Here is a 19,795-nt window from a genome sequence, read left to right on the forward strand (position 1 = left end):
CATTTGAAAACACATGTGGTAAGTTTGAAATATTTTCACTGGGTAACATGAAATTGGAGCTAGGTTAGGCCTTTCTTATGAATGTCCTTTAAAGTTTAGTCTAAAAATATTTTTTTTTTACATTGGAAGAAATCAGTTTTGAAAGAATGCCTATTATAAGTCTTTTTTAAAAGCTAATTAAAGAGCATACTAATATTTGTAATGTCATAAAATCTGCTCAGAGAAGACTTTCAGTGTTGAGGTTTCCAATCCCCAGTATAGTAGAAATGTAAAGTAGGAACTTGTGAGCTTTTCCTTTAGTAAAAACAGACACAAAATCTCTACTAGAAGCATCCTTAAAGAAATTGCTTACTTTAAAAATACGTCAGATGTTTCTCTAAGCTTTCACTGTATTTTCTGTCCTTTAATAATTCGATAAAATATTACATTAAGTATGAAAGACAAAAAGTTGTCTGTTTTCCTTTTATCATATCTAATTATTTTTTCTTATGAAATCTAGGCGACATAGTTACAGGAAGCGATGCTCAGGTTTCTGTTCCTGTCCAGGCTCTAACTGACCTCCAAGGTACAGTTGCCACCTCTCTATCATCATCTACCTATCTTCTCTCCCTCTCCCTCTCCCTCTCCCTCTTCCTTCTCCCTCTCCCTCTCCTTCTCCCTTTCCCTCTCCCCCCCTTCTCTTTCCCTCTCTCTCTCTCTCTCTCTCTCTCTCTCTCTCTCTCTCTCTCTCTCTCTCTCTCTCTCTCTCTCTCTCTCTCTCTCTCTCATTTGTTGGCATGTGCTGCCCCACCCCATACTGGCCACTTACAGGGTCACAACTCCCTCCCAAACCATAGTTTCAGTCCCTACCCTCCCTTCAGCCCACTGGTCCACTACCATAGTTTGGCCACTAAGTGGCACTATTGTGTAAAACAAAAGTTCCCTCACAGGTCCTCAAGCCCCATTAAGGATTTTCTGTTCACAGTGAAAATTCTTTTTCTTTGACAAATATGATTCAACCTATGTTTGAAGTCATTTACACCATTATGCTCTGTATGGTGACTGACACAAGGAGAGACTTTATTACTGGATAAATTCTATGGAACAATTTTTGACAAATTTGTTATTTGTTACTATGCTATGAATAACCATATTTCATCTAAAAATTACTGCCTGTCTTTTTCACAACCTGTTTTTGAAGTATTTTAAGTATTGCCTTCATATTAAAAATTTTGTCATACAATTTAACCAGTGCAATTTAATTACCATAAATAGTGAGTCATAATAGTTTACAACCAAAAGCTAACATTTTAATATTATCCATGAGTTTAGCTTAAGAAATAAAAGGTTATCCATTTTCAGTACTTCCTGTGGGATTTTAAAACATAAATATTTAAAATTATATCATCAATCTTTTTCTTTGCACCTAAAAGGTGCAAAGAATAATGAGAATATTTGGGTTACATGGAAGTTTAGACTTCAAGATTCTTTCATTCAGATTCAAGCTAAAATGAGATTAATACAATAGTAATTAAATCTCATATCATGTTTGGCTTAATTTAAAATATTCATATGCATATGATAAACTAATTCTATTATATTAAGATACTTCCATCATTTTTCTTCTATCAAGATTTTGTACTCAACAATATTTATCAGACAGGCATAAGTATCTGTTGCATGGCAGGCTGTTTTTTGTTAGTGCCTCAGTTTCCCACCGTGTCCCTCCCTTCTTTGGTGCTACTCTTGCTGTAGGGTTCTAAGACAGCTCAGTGGGAACCGGCCTGAATGCATTCAGAATCCCCTGCGCCCCCACACTCTGACAGAGTCTGTCAGTCCCATAGGGAAGGTTATGGCCTCCGTGTGACAAACCTGCGGCGGAGGAAACAGGAGATGGCCTGCATCTCCTGAGCTGCATAAGCCACTGTTCCCTCTGCTCACTCACTGCAGAGTGCAACAGGGAAGAGGAGGGAGCACTTAGAGGAGTCAGTGCTTACAGCTGCACGCCTTCTGTCTGCTGAGGAAGATAGAAGAGGTGCGGAGAGAAAGCGCAGTGACTGTCAGACTTCCAGGGCCACCAACCATTCAGTCACATGCCCAGGAGTTGTGTGGATGTTTTAAAAGAAAAATAGGAATGTAAATAGGTTGATGATTTTAGGGCAATAAATAATTTTTAGAAAATGATTGGAAAGCTTTCTTTTATATTTTGTATGGTAGATTGCAAAAAAAAATGTTACTGCAAAATTCATTTTTGGAAGATTTAATTTTATTTATATCCTTTATATCAGTCTAGATTTTTTATTGCCATAAATACCTTGAAAGAATCTATTTCTCTGTATATTAATATATACATACACTTAACACCCAGAAGGACTCCATTGTAGTACTTGTTAGGTTGTTTGAAGTTTAAAAGGAGAAAACATCCTTCGCCGGGCTGGCACTGCTCCCAGCCTTAGATCCAAGCAAAGTAACATCCATCCGGCAGCTCCAGTTACTTAAAAGGGATAACTGCAAAGGTGAGGACCCCCCACTGCACACTCCAGTAGAAATCTTAGGTTTCATACGGTTGCTTCTAGGGGGAGAAATGGAGGATGAAGGTGGCAGGCACCTTAACTTGACAAGAGCTCATGTGTCTGTAGTTGACTGCCCTTACGGACCATCAAGAAGAAAGTGTTAACAGAAATCTCCAAGCACAGAAGGCAAGCAAAAAATTGGTAGAGCGAGGAGGAGGAGGCCAAGTCGGGGGAGTGGAACACAGTAAGAGGAAGAGACAGCTTCTCCTCCTGGGAGCAACAGAAGAGAGATTTTAAAACAAACAAATGTCTTTAAAAGATGCTGTGTCAGCTACTCTAGCTACTATTGAGAGTGCCAAGTGGTGGGCCTGAGGTGGACAGACAACCGAGTGGTGGGCCTGAGGTGGACAGACAACCGAGTGGTGGGCCTGAGGTGGACAGACAACCAAGTGGTGGGCCTGAGGTAGACAGACATCCAAGTGTTGGACCTGAGGTGGACAGACAACTGAGTGTTGGGCCTGAGGTAGACAGACAACCAAGTGGTGGGCCCGAAGTGGACAGACAACCAAGTGGTGGGACTGGGATGGACAGACAACCAAGTTGTGGGCCTGAGGTAGACAGACAACCAAGTGGTGGGCCTGAGGTGGACAGACAACCGAGTGTGGGCCTGAGGTGGACAGACAACCGAGTGGTGGGCCTGAGGTGGACAGACATCCGAGTGGTAGGCCTGAGGTAGACAGACATCTGAGTGGTGGGCCTAAGGTGGACAGACAACTGAGTGTGGGCCTGAGGTAAACAGATAACCAAGTGGTGGGCCTGAGGTACAGATAACCAAGTGGTGGGCCTGAGGTAGACAGACAACCGAGTGGTGGGCCTGAGGTGGACAGACATCCGAGTGGTAGGCCTGAGGTGGACAGACATCTGAGTGGTGGGCCTGAGGTAGACATCTGAGTGGTAGGCCTGAGGTGGACAGACATCTGAGTGGTGGGCCTGAGGTGGACAGACATCTGAGTGGTGGGCCTGAGGTGGACAGACAACCAAGTGGTGGGCCTGAAGTAGACAGACATCCAAGTGGTGGGCCTGAGGTAGACAGACATCTGAGTGGTGGGCCTGAGGTAGACAGACAACAACCAAGTGGTGGGCCTGAGGTGGACAGACAACCGAGTGGTGGGCCTGAGGTAGACAGACATCTGAGTGGTGGGCCTAAGGTGGACAGACAACTGAGTGTGGGCCTGAGGTGGACAGACAACCGAGTGGTGGGCCTGAGGTGGACAGACATCTGAGTGGTGGGCCTGAGGTGGACAGACAACCAAGTGGTGGGCCTGAGGTGGACAGACATCTGAGTGGTGGGCCTAAGGTGGACAGACAACTGAGTGGTGGGCCTAAGGTGGACAGAAAACTGAGTGTGGGCCTGAGGTGGACAGACAACTGAGTGGTGGACCTGAGGTGTGCAGACATCTGAGTGGTGGGCCTGAGGTATGCAGACATCTGAGTGGTGGGCCTGAGGTGTGCAGACATCTGAGTGGTGGGCCTGAGGTGGACAGACAGGGGTAGAGCTGCTTGAAAATGTGATTTTATGGAATACTTTTCCGTAAAAACATTAAATAAATGATTATCCTGGTTGGGGTTTGTTTGGTTAGTTGTTTGGTTGATTTTTGGTTTGTGAGTAGATAGACAACTTGACAAAAAATATGTTCTATGAGAAGAGGAATCTCAGTTGAGAAAATGCTTCCCTCAGATTGCCTGTGGGTGAGTCTGTGGTGAATTTTTTTTGATTGATGATTGATGTAAGTGGGCACAGCTGTCCCTGGGCAGGTGGTCTGAGCTGCATAAGAAAGCAGGCTGAGGAAGTAAGCACCATTCTTCTGCTGCTCTGCTTAATTCAGGTCCTGCCTCTAGGAACCTGACCTGAGTTCCCATACTGACTTCTCAGTAATGGAGTACAAGTTGTAAGCTCAAATTAAGTCCTTCCTCTCCAAGTTGCTTTTGATCATGATGTTTTATTGCATTGTGATAGAAACCCTAAGACAGAAATTGCTTTGACAGTCCTAACCATGTTAAACCATATTATGGGCAGGATTTTGGAAGGACTTTGGAACCCTGGCCTGTAAAAGCCACTGAGTTCTTAGAGCTGTTGTGGAAACTTGGAAAAATAAAGCTGAGAGCAGTGCAGAGAATAGAGGCCTAGCTTGTGACGTTTCAGAGGAAGGCACACACTCTAACAGGGCCATCCATATATGTGATATTTTGATGTGAGAACCCATGGTTCTTATCCACTTGAACTACAGGATCATTATGATTAACAAGAGAACATAGTGACTAAAGTGACCTCTTTGACTCTGCTGGTTCAATCAATATTTGTCAGACGGGGCTGAAGAATTAGCCATGGCTAAGATGAGACCAGAATTACTGAAGCAAAGTCTCTGGGAAGTGATTCTTCACGGTCAGAGAAAAAAAAACAAAAACAAAAAACAAACAAACAAACAAAAACCTCCTGTGGTCCAGAGCAGGCCAAAACTATATCCTATAAAGACTCCCAGACAATATTGACTTTGAAGACAGAAAGATCATGGAGAGCAGCTGAGATTTGGCCTAGTGACTGTACAGCCTCTATTACATTTAGAACTGTAGGACTGACGGAGAAGTGGAGAGAAGCTGAGGTTTGGCATCTTGTCTAAAGAAAGTCTATAGAGAGGGCCTAGAAGAGTTAGTCAATGTGCACGAACCCAGCGGCAGGAGAGAGACAGCATAGTGAGCATACCCGTTCTATGGACAACTACCAAGATGTGGAGCTGGCTGGGTGCTTTGGTGCCCAGAGTTCCAGGCATTATCCATTATGCCATTGGAGCTTGGGTTTGCTTTGATTTCATTGTGACTATTTCCTGGTTCTTCCCTCTTTTCTTTAGAATATTAACTTCTTCTTTGATTTTATAGAAGCCCACAGCTAAGAGACTATGCAATTTAAAGAGACTTAGAACTTTGAGAGAGACTTTGGATGTTTTAAAGACAGTGAATGTTTAAAGTGTTTGAATTTTAAAAGAAGATGGCACTTTGAAAAGTTGGCATTTTATATTATGATATTAATATCAATGTGCTATTTTCTGGACAAATGAGAAAGGAAAGATTATAGCTTAAGAGTATTTGTGGGTCAAGTTGGCAAGGGTCAGTTGTACTGACTAGATTGTTTTGTCAGTTTGATAAGCTAGAGTTGTCTGAGAGGATCAGACCTCAACTGAGAACATACTTCCATGAGATCTGCCTGTAAGCAAACCTGTGGGGTTTTTCCTTGTTACCCCTGCAGAGATTATCTTGGAGTCTACTAAAAAAACTAACTTGGCAAAGCATGCAAAGCAAGCCAGCAAGAGGCTTTGTTTGTTTGTTTGTTTGTGGACAGAATCTCACTATGTAGACTTGGCTGGTCTCAAACTCCCCTGTGTAGATCAGGTTGGCTTAGAACTCACAGAGATCAGACTGCCTCTGCCCCCCACCCCACCTCCCACCCCCGAGAGCAGGGATTAAAGGCAAGAGCCACAAACCACAGCTTGGTCATTGTGTGTGACCACAACTGTAGCAACCCTAAGTAGCTGTTGTTGCAGTTGTCTGTCACCTTCACTGTCAGCACTGTTTCCTAAGAACAAGGTCAGAATTTGCCTTTGTTTGTTTGTTTTACAAATCCACTTTTATTTATTTACTCCCCATTAGTTTAAATCCTAGATGGCTGCAACATCACACAGATTCTGTGTCCGATGGCCTTTGCAGGAAGGTTGCTTCAGAATTTGGCACGAAACATACCACTATCTCAGTGGGCCCAAGTTACTTTTTCCCAGATCATGTTTGTTTTCTTTGGTTTGCCTCTAGTCACTGTATTGTTTTTTGCTTTATACACATAAGCACATATCTTGCCTAAGTAGAACTCAGCTTCATCTCGGGCATAAACACCTTCAATTTTAAGAAGAGCCATGTGTTTTCTTTGTTTCTGTTGACCTCACTTGTAACCAACAAAAATGGCCTTGCACCATAGCCTTCCAGACATACTTGTTTTGTTTTGTTTTGTTTTGTTTTGTTTTGTTTTGTTTTGTTTTGTTTTGTTTTTTTAGAAGTCCTGTTCCTAGCAGGCCTCCACAGGTGCTAATGAATGACTTTAAAAAAAAATATCATTCTATCCCATGTTTCCTTAATGCTAGGCCATGTTTCTCACAGACTACATGGCTCAGGTCTTATTAGGGACACAGCTTTGCCCAGCATGGCCTCTACAGTCCAGCCAGGGTCCAAATCCTGACTGCATCATGACCTTGCTAGATGAGCTGGACTGGTTACTGAACCTCTTGTTTATAATGAGAGAAGAGCAGCCACTTACATTACTTATGGGATGTCATCATCTGTGCCTGCTCCAGGAGTGATGATGGTGGAAGCCTCAATACTGTCCCAGTTTTCAGAATCCAACTATGAAGGAGCCTGTGTTCATGGCAAATTACAGTAATAGCCAACACCTCTATTACAGTAATAGCCAACAATATTAATTGCTCTGATCTTCTAGTCACTTTCTTTTTCAAACTAGCACCCAGTCCATCAGTGCTTGACTTCTTTAATCAGGCTAGAGCAAGGGTATTCTAGCAACTTCAGGTATAACCTGCTTCCACTCACTCTTCTAGCATCAAGAGAGATGCCTATAAGGAGTGGCCTCTGTGCCACTCAGCTGTGCAAGGCAGCAGGCCGTTCTGGAATAACAGACAAATGCCTCCAGTGTTCTCCTGTATCAAGTCAAGCCAAAGGCAAGTGCTCCTAGGCACTTTCACTCCCGGAGCTGTCTTTCTTACCATGGTCCCCCTCAATGCCCTTGACCATGTTGCTTTTGTAGCTCCATCTCTCGTGCCTAGACTCAGGTCTACAGGTATTCAGCCTGTGTGTTTAGGAGTACACTGTAGCTCCTGTTCATCTCATTGGGTTTTTTTGAGGAATGAAACCCACAAAAATATTATCCTTAAGACACATCGGGCATAAAATATACTATTTCTTCATCCTCTGACCTTCCTTCCAAGATACTTGCCAGCAGAAACTCCTAAGAGATGCTTAACTTCCATTGTCCTGAAGTCCAATGCTTTATGTGTTGATAGGAAAAGGGAATGAAAAAAAGGATAGAATATATTCAGACATGGTTGTGTCTGATTCAAATAATGCCTTTATTTGAAGTTAGAACAAAACACTTCTTCTGTGCAGACATAGCCCATCCTAGGAAATCCAATCAATATGCAGAAAATAGCCAGGATTTCAGAGCACCACAGCAATCTGCTTCATATCTAATGTAGTACGCTGGTCCATACAGCTCTGGAACACTGAATAGCCTATACCTACATACTGAGAATACCTAGCCCTCGCTTGAGTGAGGGCTGCGGATTTACCCCAGCAGGCCATGCCAGTGCTGACATTCCTTCTGAAAACTCTTCAGCCCAAGGCAATTCTGGTCCCAAAGAAATGGTTTCAGAAGATCTCTCCATGAAACTTGGTTCAATGACTGCTTTCTAAATGTTGATGTTTCCACAATAACAAAAATATTATAAACAAACTAGTTTATATAGTTAAGGGGGAAAATAAAACATTATATACAGAGGTTTAATGCCACATCCAGGATTCAGAAATGTAATTCTTTATTTTGGTATAGTTTTTAAGCTTGAACAAATCTGCTTGACTTATGCTAACACACACAAACACACATACCACAGGTCCTGGAGCTAATGAATTAATCTTCTTGAGCCTCAATCTTATCTTCTATTGATCTCCTCATTGAGTGGTTGGGATTAAATGCAATAAATCCATGATTGATCCAATCTGTCAACTGGATGAATGGTCCATGGTCCAGTTATATTCACAGTGTCTGTACAATATCTTGTTCTTCTTTGTGACAACTTGTTACTCAGGTAGGCAAAGCCAGGTAGTGCAAGTATAGGAAAGGTAGGAGGAAAATGCACAGTGCTCCTCTTACACATTTGAGATCTAGAAACAAAACATTTCTTAGTTTTATTATCATTTACCCATGGAAATAATTGATTGATACAAAAATGGGATAGGTTAATAATATTTTGTTCTTTGATAGTGTTATAATTTCTTTTAAATGGAACAAAGTCCCAGTGGATTATAATGAAATTTACTTATATGCTCCACATTCCTTATAAATGGATTCAATATATATGGTTGTACAATGTACACCAAGTGCCTTCTTTCTGAAAGTATCCAAGGCAACTAACATTTTACAAAAATATGATAGATATAACTGTCTACAACTCTTCCATTTTGGAAGAAAATAAGCTATAATAATCCACAAATTCTAACATGTTCTGAGGGTATAATAAAATTTAAATTATCCTATCTGGAATTTAGATTAATTATGATTTTGAACTATAATGTCAAGTATTGAGAGTCTAGAGAGCAGAAGTAGAGTTAATAATCAAAAAAGAGCAATAAGGAAAATTCCCCAAAGCTAAAGGGATGTACTGGCATGGAGATTGAGAACAGTTAACAGGCAGACTGAACATACAGCATGCCCATCCCTAGAGGCCCCCAGGGAACTTGGAAGAACTGGCTTGAGGTGGAAACTGAAGGTTTCCAGAAAGGAACCAAGAAGAAGATTTGTGTAGAAGAGGAATATCAAACACTAAAAAATTTAGCATGTGGCATTTTTTTGTTTATTTATTTGTTTATTGTTAAAGTTTTACAGGACAGTTGTGAATTAGGATCAAATGGAATGGTAAAGGAGACATTGGTACATGTAAGAATTCAGGCCTGCCAGCAGGTTTACTTTCCTCTTGTTGATACCAAAAACTCTTACCTCAAGAGGAATAAGAGAAAGTTTACTCTGGATCCAAATATGAACAATCACAGCCTGGAAACACAGACTTAAATTTACCTCAAATTCCATGTTCCAGTGCATCACTGGATCCATGCAGTTTCATGGAGTTTTCATAGAAGGAGAACAAAGAAAACCATAAATCAAGGTGCTGTTCAAATACATTGGTGGAAACATTAAATAGGTGGTTATGGCAAAATGGAGAAATTTCAACTATCAGCCTTGGGTGCTATCTGACCTTAGGTTTTTATTTAGTAGAAACTAGGTTTTAAGTTAAGACATTTTTTTTTCTTTTTTAGATTTATTTATTTATTTATTTTATGTATATGAGTACACTGTCAATGTCTTCAGACACACCAGAAGGAAGGCATCAGATTCCATTACATATGGTTGTGAGCCACTATGTGGTTGCTGGGATTTGAACTCAGGACCTTCTAAAGAGGAGTCAGTACTCTTAACCTGAGCCATCTCACCAGCTCCCAAGTTAATACATTCTAAGAGGCTTTCATCTGTTATTCTGACACAGAGGATGGTTGTTTATGAAGCTAAGGAAGCCCAATATGAATTATAACTAGGCTCTGCACTTGCAACATTCCAACCTCCCACATCTGCTCCTGCAGCATTTCCACTTTTCCATATCATGAAGTTTTAATCAGTCTACATTTGCAGACATAGCTTCTTGCCAGTCTTGTTCACTCTTGCCATTCCAGAGTACCTCTTTATCTTACACATATATACTTACCACTTAGAAAAGTAGGATTAATCTTCTAGATGAATTGATAAGGAAATGAGGAATGATAATGCCTTCTTCAACTACTGCGAAATACCAGCCTGAAAGATAAAATACTTAGAAGAAATGTAATTATTAACAAGGTAGATTGTAAAATAAATTATCTGTACAATTGAAAAGGTGGGAAAGATATCTGCTTCAGGATCTGAACAGCCTGGGCCACAGCAGGTCTCCAGGAAGTTCAAGAGGCCTGGTGTGCACCCTGAGGCAGACTGGGAGCACACAGCTTGCTCCAGTGGGTCAGCACCACAGAGCTTAGGTTCCAGTCCTGAGGCCTCTGGCGGGAACCTTCAGATCTCCGCTTCGGGATCCAGAACAGTCTGGACTACAACACCACATCTCCAGGTCCTGCAAGAGGCCAGAGGGGCACCCGGGAGGCCAGCTGGGAGGAGTCAGTGTGGTCTGGTGAGTCCAGCAGGCCCCAGCAGGAACCTTCAGGTGTCTGCTTCAGGATCTGAACAGCCTGGGCCACAGCACCCTGTCTCCAGGCAGTGCAGGAGGTCAGCTGTGCACCAGAGGCCAGCTGGGAAGAGGCAGCTTGCTCTGGTGAGTCCAGTATTAATAAGACCAACTAACACCAGTGAGAACCAGATGGCAAAAGGCAAATGCAGGAACGTCACTAACAGAAATCAACGCAATATGGCAGCATCTGAACCCAATTCTCCTTTAACAGCATGTCCTGGATACCCCATCACACCAGAAAAAGAAGATTTGGATTTAAAATCACTGGTCACTATGCTGGTAGAGGAACACATGAAGGACATACTTAAAGAAATTCAGGAGAAAATGGATCAAAAATTAGAAGCCCTTACAAGGGAAACACAAAAATCATTGAAAGAAATTCAGGAGAATACAAAAGCCAATAAGGAGGAAACACAAAAATCACTTAAAGAAATACAGGAGAACTTTGGTCAACAGGCTGAAGTCATGAAAGAAGAAACACAAAAATCTCTTACATAATTACAGGAAAGCACAAACAAGAAAATAAAGGATCTAAGCAAAACCATCCAGGATCTAAAATCAGAAGTAGAAACAACTAAGAAACTCAAAGGGAGACAACTTTGGAGACAGAAAACCTTGTGAAGAAATCAGGGGACATAGATGCAGATATCAACAACAGAACACAAGAGATAGAAGAAAGAATCTCAGATGCTGAAGATATCATAGAAACCATGGACTCAACAGTTAAAGAAAATGCAAAATGCAAAAAGCTTGTAACCCAAAACATCCAGGAAATCCAGGACACAATGAGAAGACCAAAACTAAGGATTATAGGCATAGGTGAGAGTGAAGATTTACAACTTAAAGGGCCAGCAAATATCTTCAATAAAATTATGGATGAAAACTTCCCTAACCTAAAGAGAGAGATGCCCATGAATATACAAGAAGCCTACAGAACTCCAAACAGACTGGACCAGAACAGAAATACCTCCCGTCACATAATAATCAAAACCCCAAATGTACTAAACAAAGAAAGAATATTAAAGGCAATAAGAGAAAAAGGCCAAGTAACATATAAAGGAAGACCTATCAGAATCACACCAGACTTCTCACCTGAGACCATGAAAGCTAGAAGATCCTGGGCAGATCTCATGCAGACTCTACGAGAACACAAATGCCAGCCAAAACTACTATACCCAGCAAAACTCTCAATCACCATAGATGAAGAAACCAAGATATTCCATGACAAAAGCAAGTTTGCCCAATATCTATCCACAAACCCAGCCCTACAAAGAATAATAGGAGGAAAACTCCAATACAAGGAGGGAACCTTCACCCTGGAAAAAGCAAGACAGTAACCTTCTTTCATCAAACCCAAAAGAAGTTAACCAATCAAATTTAAAAAATAACATCAAAAATGATAGGAAGTAATAATCACTATTCCTTAATATCTCTTAACATCAATGGGCTCAATGCCCCAATAAAAAGACATAGACTAACCAACTGGATATGTAAACAGGACCCTACATTTTGCTGCATACAGGAAACACACCTCAGTGTCAAAGACAAACACTACCTTAGAGTAAAAGGCTGGAAGACAATTTGACAAGCAAATGGTCTCAGGAAACAAGCTGGAGTAGCCATTCTAATATCAGATAAAATTGACTTTCAACCTAAAGTCATCAAAAGAGATACAGAAGGGCACTTCTTGCTGGTCAAAGGAAAAATACAACAAGAAGAACTCTTAATCCTGAACATCTATGCTCCAAATACAAGGGCATCCTCATTCATAAAAGAAACTTTACTAAAGCTCAAAGCACATATTGCACCTAACACAATAATTGCGGGTGACTTCAACACTCCACTCTCCTCAATGGACCGATCAGGAAAACAGAAACTGAACAGGGACACAGTGAAACTAATTGAAGCTTTGGTGTAGGCCGCCAGCGGCCACATACCAACTGGGTTACCTGGAAGAGAATTCTGAGGGTGATGGGAAGGGGGGCGAAAGGAGAGACTGAGTCAAGGCGACAGTGCCGGTCAAGACTAACTTTAATAATTCTATGTCAAGATTTATACTCTTAGGGGAATAACCCAACCCCTCCCAGTAGCTGGTCACATCAAAGGGCAGGCCGAGAAGTCTTCCCCTCCAGATCTCAGCAGGTCGCCTGCTTCCAGTCTAGCTAGGTCTCTGTTGGGTCTCAGGTGAAAACCACCTTGAGGCAGTGAAGGCGTCTTATTGTTCCAAGGAACAAAGGCCAGAGGTAGCCCATCGGAAGAGTGGGGGTTGCCAGCCAGCTTAATGTTGTGGGGGAAGAGACACTTTGGACCAATTAGATTTAACAGATATATATAGAACATTCTATCCTAAAGCAAAAGAATATACATTTTTCTCAGCACCTCATGGTACCTTCTCCAAAATCGACCATATAATTGGTCACAAGACAGACCTCAACAAATATAAGAAGATTGAACTAATCCCATGCCTCCTATCAGATCACTATGGAGTAAAAGTGGTCTTTAATAGCAACAAAAACAATAGAAAACCCACATACACGTGGAAACTGAACAATATTCTACTCAATGATACCTTGGTCAAGGAAGAAATAAAGAAAGAAATTAAAGACTTTTTAGAACACAATGAAAATGAAAACACAACATACCCAAATCTATGGGACACAATGAAAGCAGTGCTAAGAGGAAAACTCATAGCCCTGAGTGCCTCCAAAAAGAAAATGGAGAGCATACACTAACAGCTTAATGACACACCTGAAAGCCCTGGAACAAAAAGAAGCTATTTCACCCCATAGGAGTAGAAGGCAGGAAATCATCAAACTGGGGGCCGAAATCAAGTAGAAACAAAGAGAACCATACAAAGAATCAACAAAACCAGGAGCTTGTTCTTTGAGAAAATCAACAAGATAGATAAACCCTTAGCCAGACTAACCAAAGGGCACAGAGACAGTATCCAGATTAACAAACTTAGAAATGAAAAGGGAGATATAACAACAGAAACTGAGGAAATTCAAAAAAAAATCACTAGATCCTACTACAAAAGCCTATACTCAACACAACTGGAGAATCTGGAGGAAATGGAGAGTTTCCTAGACAGATATCCGACACCAAAACTAAATCAGGATCAAATAGATCATCTAAACACCCCATAACACCTGAAGAAATAAAAAGGGTGATAGAAAGTCTCCCAACCAAAAGAAGCCGGGGACCAGATGGCTTCAGTGCAGAATTCTATCAGACCGTCATAGAAGACCTAACACCAATACTCTTCAAACTATTCCACAAAATAGAAACAGAAGGAACTCTACCCAACTCGTTCTATGAAGCCACAATTATGCTGATACCAAAACCACACAAAGATCCAACAAAGAAAGAGAACTTCAGGCCAATTTCCCTTATGAATATTGATGTAAAAATACTTAATAAAATTCTTGCCAGGCGAATCCAAGAACACATCAAAAATGATCATCCACCATGATCAAGTAGGCTTCATCCCAGAGATGCAGCGATGGTTCAATATAAGGACATCCATCAATGCAATCCACTACATAAACAAACTCAAAGAAAAAAAAACATATGATCATCTCATTAGATGCAGAAAAAGCATTTGACAAAATTCCGCATCCTTTCATGCTAAAAGTCTTGGAAAGAACAAGAATTCAAGGCCCATACCTAAACATAAGTAAAGCAATATACAGCAAACCGGTAGCCAACATCAAACTAAATGGAGAGAAACTAGAAGCAATCCCACTAAAATCAGGGACTAGACAAGGCTGTCCTCTCTTTCCATATCTTTTCAATATAGTTCTTGAAGTTCTAGCTATAGTAATTAGACAACATAAGGAGATCAAGTGGATACAAATTGGAAAGGAAGAAGTCAAATTATCACTATTTGCAGATGACATGATAGTCTACTTAAGTGAACCAAAAACCTCCACCAGAGAACTCCTACAGCTGATAAACAACTTCAGCAAAGGGGCTGGTTATAAAATCTACTCAAGCAAATCAGTTGCCTTCCTATACTCAAAGGATAAGCAGGCTGAGAAAGAAGTTAGGGAAATGACACCCTTCACAATAGCCACAAACAATATAAAGTATCTTGGTGTGACTCTAACCAAACAAGTGAAAGATCTATACGACAAGAACTTTAGGTCTCTGAAGAAGGAAATCGAAGAAGACCTCAGAAAATGGAAAAATCTGCCATGCTCCTGGATTGGTAGGATTAATATAGTTAAAATGGCCATCTTGCCAAAAGTGATCTACCGATTCAACGCAATCCCCATCCAAATACCAACTCAGTTCTTCACAGAGTTAGAAAAAGCAATTCTCAAATTCATCTGGAATAACAAAAAACCCAGGATAGCTAAAACTATTCTCAACAAAAAAAAGAAATTCTGGGGGAATCAGTATCCCTGATGTCAAGCAATAGTACAGAGCAATAGTGTTAAAAACTGCATGGTATTGGCACAGTGACAGACAAGTGGACCAATGGAATAGAATTGAAAATCCAGAAATGAACCCACACACCTATGGTCACTTGATCTTCGACAAAGGAGCCGAAAATATCCAGTGGAGAAAAGATAGCCTTTTCAACGAATGGTGCTGGTTCAATTGGAGGTCAGCATGCAGAAGAATGTGAATTGATCCATTCTTATCTCCATGTACTAAACTTCACTCCAAGTGGATCAAGGACCTCCATGTAAAACCAGACACACTGAAACTAATAAAAAAGAAACTGGGGAAGACCCTTGAGGACATGGGCACAGGGGGAAAGTTCCTAAACAGATCACCAATAGCTTATGCTCTAAGATCAAGAATTGACAAATGGGACCTCATAAAATTACAAAGTTTCTGTAAGGCAAAGGACACTGTTGAAAGGACAAAGCGGTAACCATCAAATTGGGAAAGGATATTCACCAACCCTACATCTGATAGAGGGCTAATATCCAATATATACAAAGAACTCAAAAAGTTAGACCCCAGGGAACCAAATAACCCTATTTAAAAATGGGGTACAGATCTAAACAAAGAATTTTCACCTGAAGAAATTCAGATGGCCGAGAGGCACCTTAAGTGCTCAACATCATTAGTCATTAGGGAAGTGCAAATCAAAACAACCCTGAGATTTCACCTCACACCAGTCAGAATGGCTAAGGTCAAAAACTCAGGAGACAGCAGGTGTTGGCAAGGATGTGGAGAAAGAGGAACACTCCTCCACTGCTGGTGGGACTGTAAGATGGTACAACCACTTTGGAAATCAGTCTGGCGGTTTCTCAGAAAACTGGACATGACACTTCCGGAGGACCCTGCTATACCTTTCCTGGGCATATACCCAAAGGAATCCCCAGCATGCAGTAAAGACACATGCTCCATTATGTTCATAGCAGCCTTATTTATAATAGCCAGAAGCTGGAAAGAACCCAGATGCCCCTCAAAGGAGGAATGGATACAGAAAATGTGGTATATTTACACAATGGAATACTACTCGGCAATTAGAAACAATGAATTCACAAAATTTTTAGGCAAATGGTTTGATCTGGAAAATATCCTAAGTGAGGTAACCCAATCACAAAAGAATACACATGGAATGCAATCTCTGATAAGTGGATATTAATTAGCCCAGAAGCCCTGAATACCCAAGGCACAAATCGCATAACAAATGACTCCCATGAAGAAGTATGGAGAAGGTCCTGATCCTGGAAAGGACTGATCTAGCATTGGAGGTGAATATAAGGACAGAGAAAAAGGAGGGAGGTGATTGGAGAATGGATGGAGAGAAGAAGGTTTATGAGACATATGGGGAGAGGGGATCTGGGAATGGGGAAATTATTTGGAATGTAAACAAAGAATATAGAAAATAAAAATATTAAAAAAAAGAAAAGGTCATCAAAAGGAATGTAAGTAAACTACAGGGTAAGATTAACCATACAGGAACCAGATTGTGTCAGTGAAAGCAAAGCACAGTTCTGTTCAAAGCACGGAAGCAGGCTAGAGAGATGGCTCTGTGGCTAAGAGGGTGCACTGCTCTTCCAGGGGACCCTTGTTTGGTTCCCAGCACACATGAAAGGCAAGTCACAACTACCTATAATTCTAGTACCAGGGGATCCAATGTCTCTCTTCTTGGCACCTTTATTCATGTGCACTACCAAGACAGGCAGGCAGGCAGACACACACACTTAAAAATAATAAAAATAAATCTTTTAAAACAGTGAAATAATTCTATCTTCAATAAATCTTATGTTTGAGTAAAAGAAAATCCTAGAATATAAAAAGTAAGAATTGTAAAACTAAAGATACAGAAGGTAAGTTGGGTTGTGTGTTTAATTATAGCAGGTAACTTTTTAAGTTGAAACTTTGGACAAAAGTTTTCTTCTGATGACAAAGAATTACCAGATCTAGTGATTTTGAATTCCTGTGTACTATCTGGCATGGGTCTCAGTAGGAGAAATTCCAGGAGCTCCAGGGGAGTCTTTCTCCTTGTGCATCTGCAATAGTGGCAGAATTCAACTCCTATAACTATAGGATAAAAGGCCCCATTCCTTTGCTTTCTGTCACCCAGTGCCAGTTCCCAGATTCTGAACGGTGTCTTATCTCTAGATCCTACTCTAGTTTTCCAATATACGAAGTACCAGGTCAAGACCAACTTGTGTTCCTGCTTCTCATTTTCTTCAGATACACCCAAGAAACTGAAGTCTCTGAATTGCTCCTCTCCCTTCTTCATTTACTTTTAGGACTCATAGTTAGACTACCCAGAAGGGACAGTCCAAAATATCCTGTCCACAAAAGCCTGACCGTGGTCAGACCTGCAAACTCTCTTGCCATGTTTGCTGCACAACCATAGGTCCTGGAAATGAAGGAAATAGGCATTGTTCTGACTGTCATGTGCATGGTGTGTTCTCTTGTTTAAGGAAGAATATAACTCTCAGGCAGAGGACTCCTCCTTGACAGAGGAACAAACAGAAAAAGCAAAGTCACTGTAATAGTGCCTTTAAAAAGTCATTCCCCTAGTTGGGCATGCCTTTGATCCCAGCACTCAGGAGTCAAAAACAGACCACCAGCCTGGTCTTCATAGTGAGTTCTAAAACAGCCAAGGCTACAGGGAGAAACCCTGTCTGGAAAAAGCAACACAACAATAAAAGAGAAAAGGTACTCCTACAAAGGTCTTAAGAGATGGGTGATCCAAACGTTGATGGTACAGATAAATTCTGTTACATAAATTTACCAAAGGTAGATTGCTTTCTTTTTTTTTTTTAATTTTCTTTTATGATAGGCTCTAAATAAAATGCTTTGAGCTCTTAAATTTATCATCTGTTTGATGAGCTTTTAAAAGAATATTCAGTCAGAGTTGAAGTATCCCAATTGTTTGTGCTGTATCTTCCAGCCTTTCAAAGCCATAACAGCTGCTTAAGTTGTAGAAGAGCAATGAGCGATTCATGAAGAAAATGGGAAACCAAGCCCTCATAGTGAATACATAAGCTGTGCCCCATATTCATCTACAGCCAGGAAACTTCTTCCTAAGCAGGACATGAGGATAGAAACCAAACAAATAAAACATACACACACAGCATACATACTCATCTATGTCTCTGCCTGCCTCTCTCCTCTGTCTCCCTCTCCCTCTCCCTCTACAGTTTCCAGAATTATAGGAGAACATTTTTTAATCAGTTTTAAACAGCAAAATAGAGATAATAAACAAAAAAACTTCATATACCATTTGAAAACATCTTAAAATATACTCAGCCTTACTAATTACCAAGAAACCTCAAAAAGGACAGTAAAATCTGTCCTTCATGCTGTTAACCAGATAAATAAATATGAATAGGTAAATGTGTATAGCTCTGTTTCATGATACATAGTCTCACAGTGTGCAAAATATGTCCAATCTCTGCAAAAATGATAGGTACTAAAAACTCAGTGTTTTTTAAAAATCTAAAAGAAGGCAATTTGGAATCACTTATCTACATTTAATATGTGCTTATGGTAGAAAATGGCTGCATATGCTACAATTTTAGCACTTCGGAGGCTGAGGCAGGAGCACTACCACAAGTATGAAGCCAGAATGAGTTAATGTGGTAAATGCCAGACTACCCAGAGCTGCAGAGCAAGCACTGTCTCAGAGTCAGGCATTGTCGCAGACAAATAAAACCAAAACAATTTTCAATAAAATAAAATGCATATGCAGATATAGGTGTTGCATTCATATGAATCTACTTATATATATATATATATATATATATATATATATATATATATATATATATATATATATCTTTCTCTCTCTCTTTCTCTCTCTTTCTCTCTCTCTCTCTCTTTCTCTCTGGTGTGTGTGTGTGTGTGTGTGTGTGTGTGTGTGTTCTCTTTTGGAAACAAGTTTTCTCTGTGTAGCAGCCCTGACTGTCCTAGAACTCACTTTGAAATCCAGGCTGGCCTTGAAATGACAGAGGTCCTCCAGCATCTGCCTCCAAGTGCTGGGATAAAGGACATGTGCCATCATCACCAGGCTTTTCCAGTTCCTTTGTCAGTCAGTCAGTCAGTTTGTGTGAAATAAAAACTTTCTGAAACACTGGTTACAGTTATCTTTATTTTTTTGATACAAAACAGTCTTTATTAATGGGTATTTACAGTTAAAAACAATAACAAAAGCATAACAAACACACACACACATACACACAAAACAAACACACAAACCTTTTTCCCAGCATACTGCCACTTAAGTAGATAGTTGCCACTTAACATCTTTATAACATAGGCTTCCCTTTCTGTAGGACATTTAAAAATGAACTCTTAGTCATCTTAAGGTTCAAGTTTAAGAAATTTACTGTTATAATTGGGTTTAATTATCATTAACACAAAATGTAAACCTATCACTACACTTTTTTCATCATATAAAGTGTTATTTCTTTGAGATTATTGGTTTATGTTAATGAATGAGTACTGTTATCTTTATAAAGGCCAAGGATTAGAAGAAAATAAGCTTCACTCAGATGTAGTTAAAGCACTCAGAAGACTGTCTCTGAAGAAGTTACCGTAGCAGACTTTACTATACAGATGTGTTCAAAAACTACAGGAAGCCATGTATAATAACTAAAAAAATGAAAAGTGCCTTGTCATTGCTGCTTCAAACTCTTTCTTCTAGTTTGTAAGGTAGGCAGACTTTCAGGACAAGCCAAGAAGCAAGCCACAGAGGGAAGCTTTTAGGACACTTAAGACCTCTGA

General features: G+C 40.4%; 1 protein-coding gene and 1 pseudogene across 1 annotated transcript in view; one reads left to right on the forward strand and one right to left on the reverse strand.

The window, feature by feature from the left end:
- Tbc1d5 (TBC1 domain family member 5) overlaps nt 1–19,795 on the forward strand; it is a 533,074-nt gene that overhangs the window by 461,054 nt on the left and 52,225 nt on the right. Inside the window, exon 19 of the mRNA XM_052191804.1 lies at nt 500–565. Coding sequence (XP_052047764.1) covers nt 500–565 — 66 coding nt within the window. The remainder of the gene's footprint in view (nt 1–499; nt 566–19,795) is intronic.
- Nucleotides 6,070–6,525, reverse strand: LOC127691871 (60S ribosomal protein L35a-like; annotated as a pseudogene).

The sequence above is a fragment of the Apodemus sylvaticus genome, chromosome 9 (genome assembly GCF_947179515.1).
Source record: "Apodemus sylvaticus chromosome 9, mApoSyl1.1, whole genome shotgun sequence".
Lineage (NCBI taxonomy): Eukaryota > Metazoa > Chordata > Mammalia > Rodentia > Muridae > Apodemus > Apodemus sylvaticus.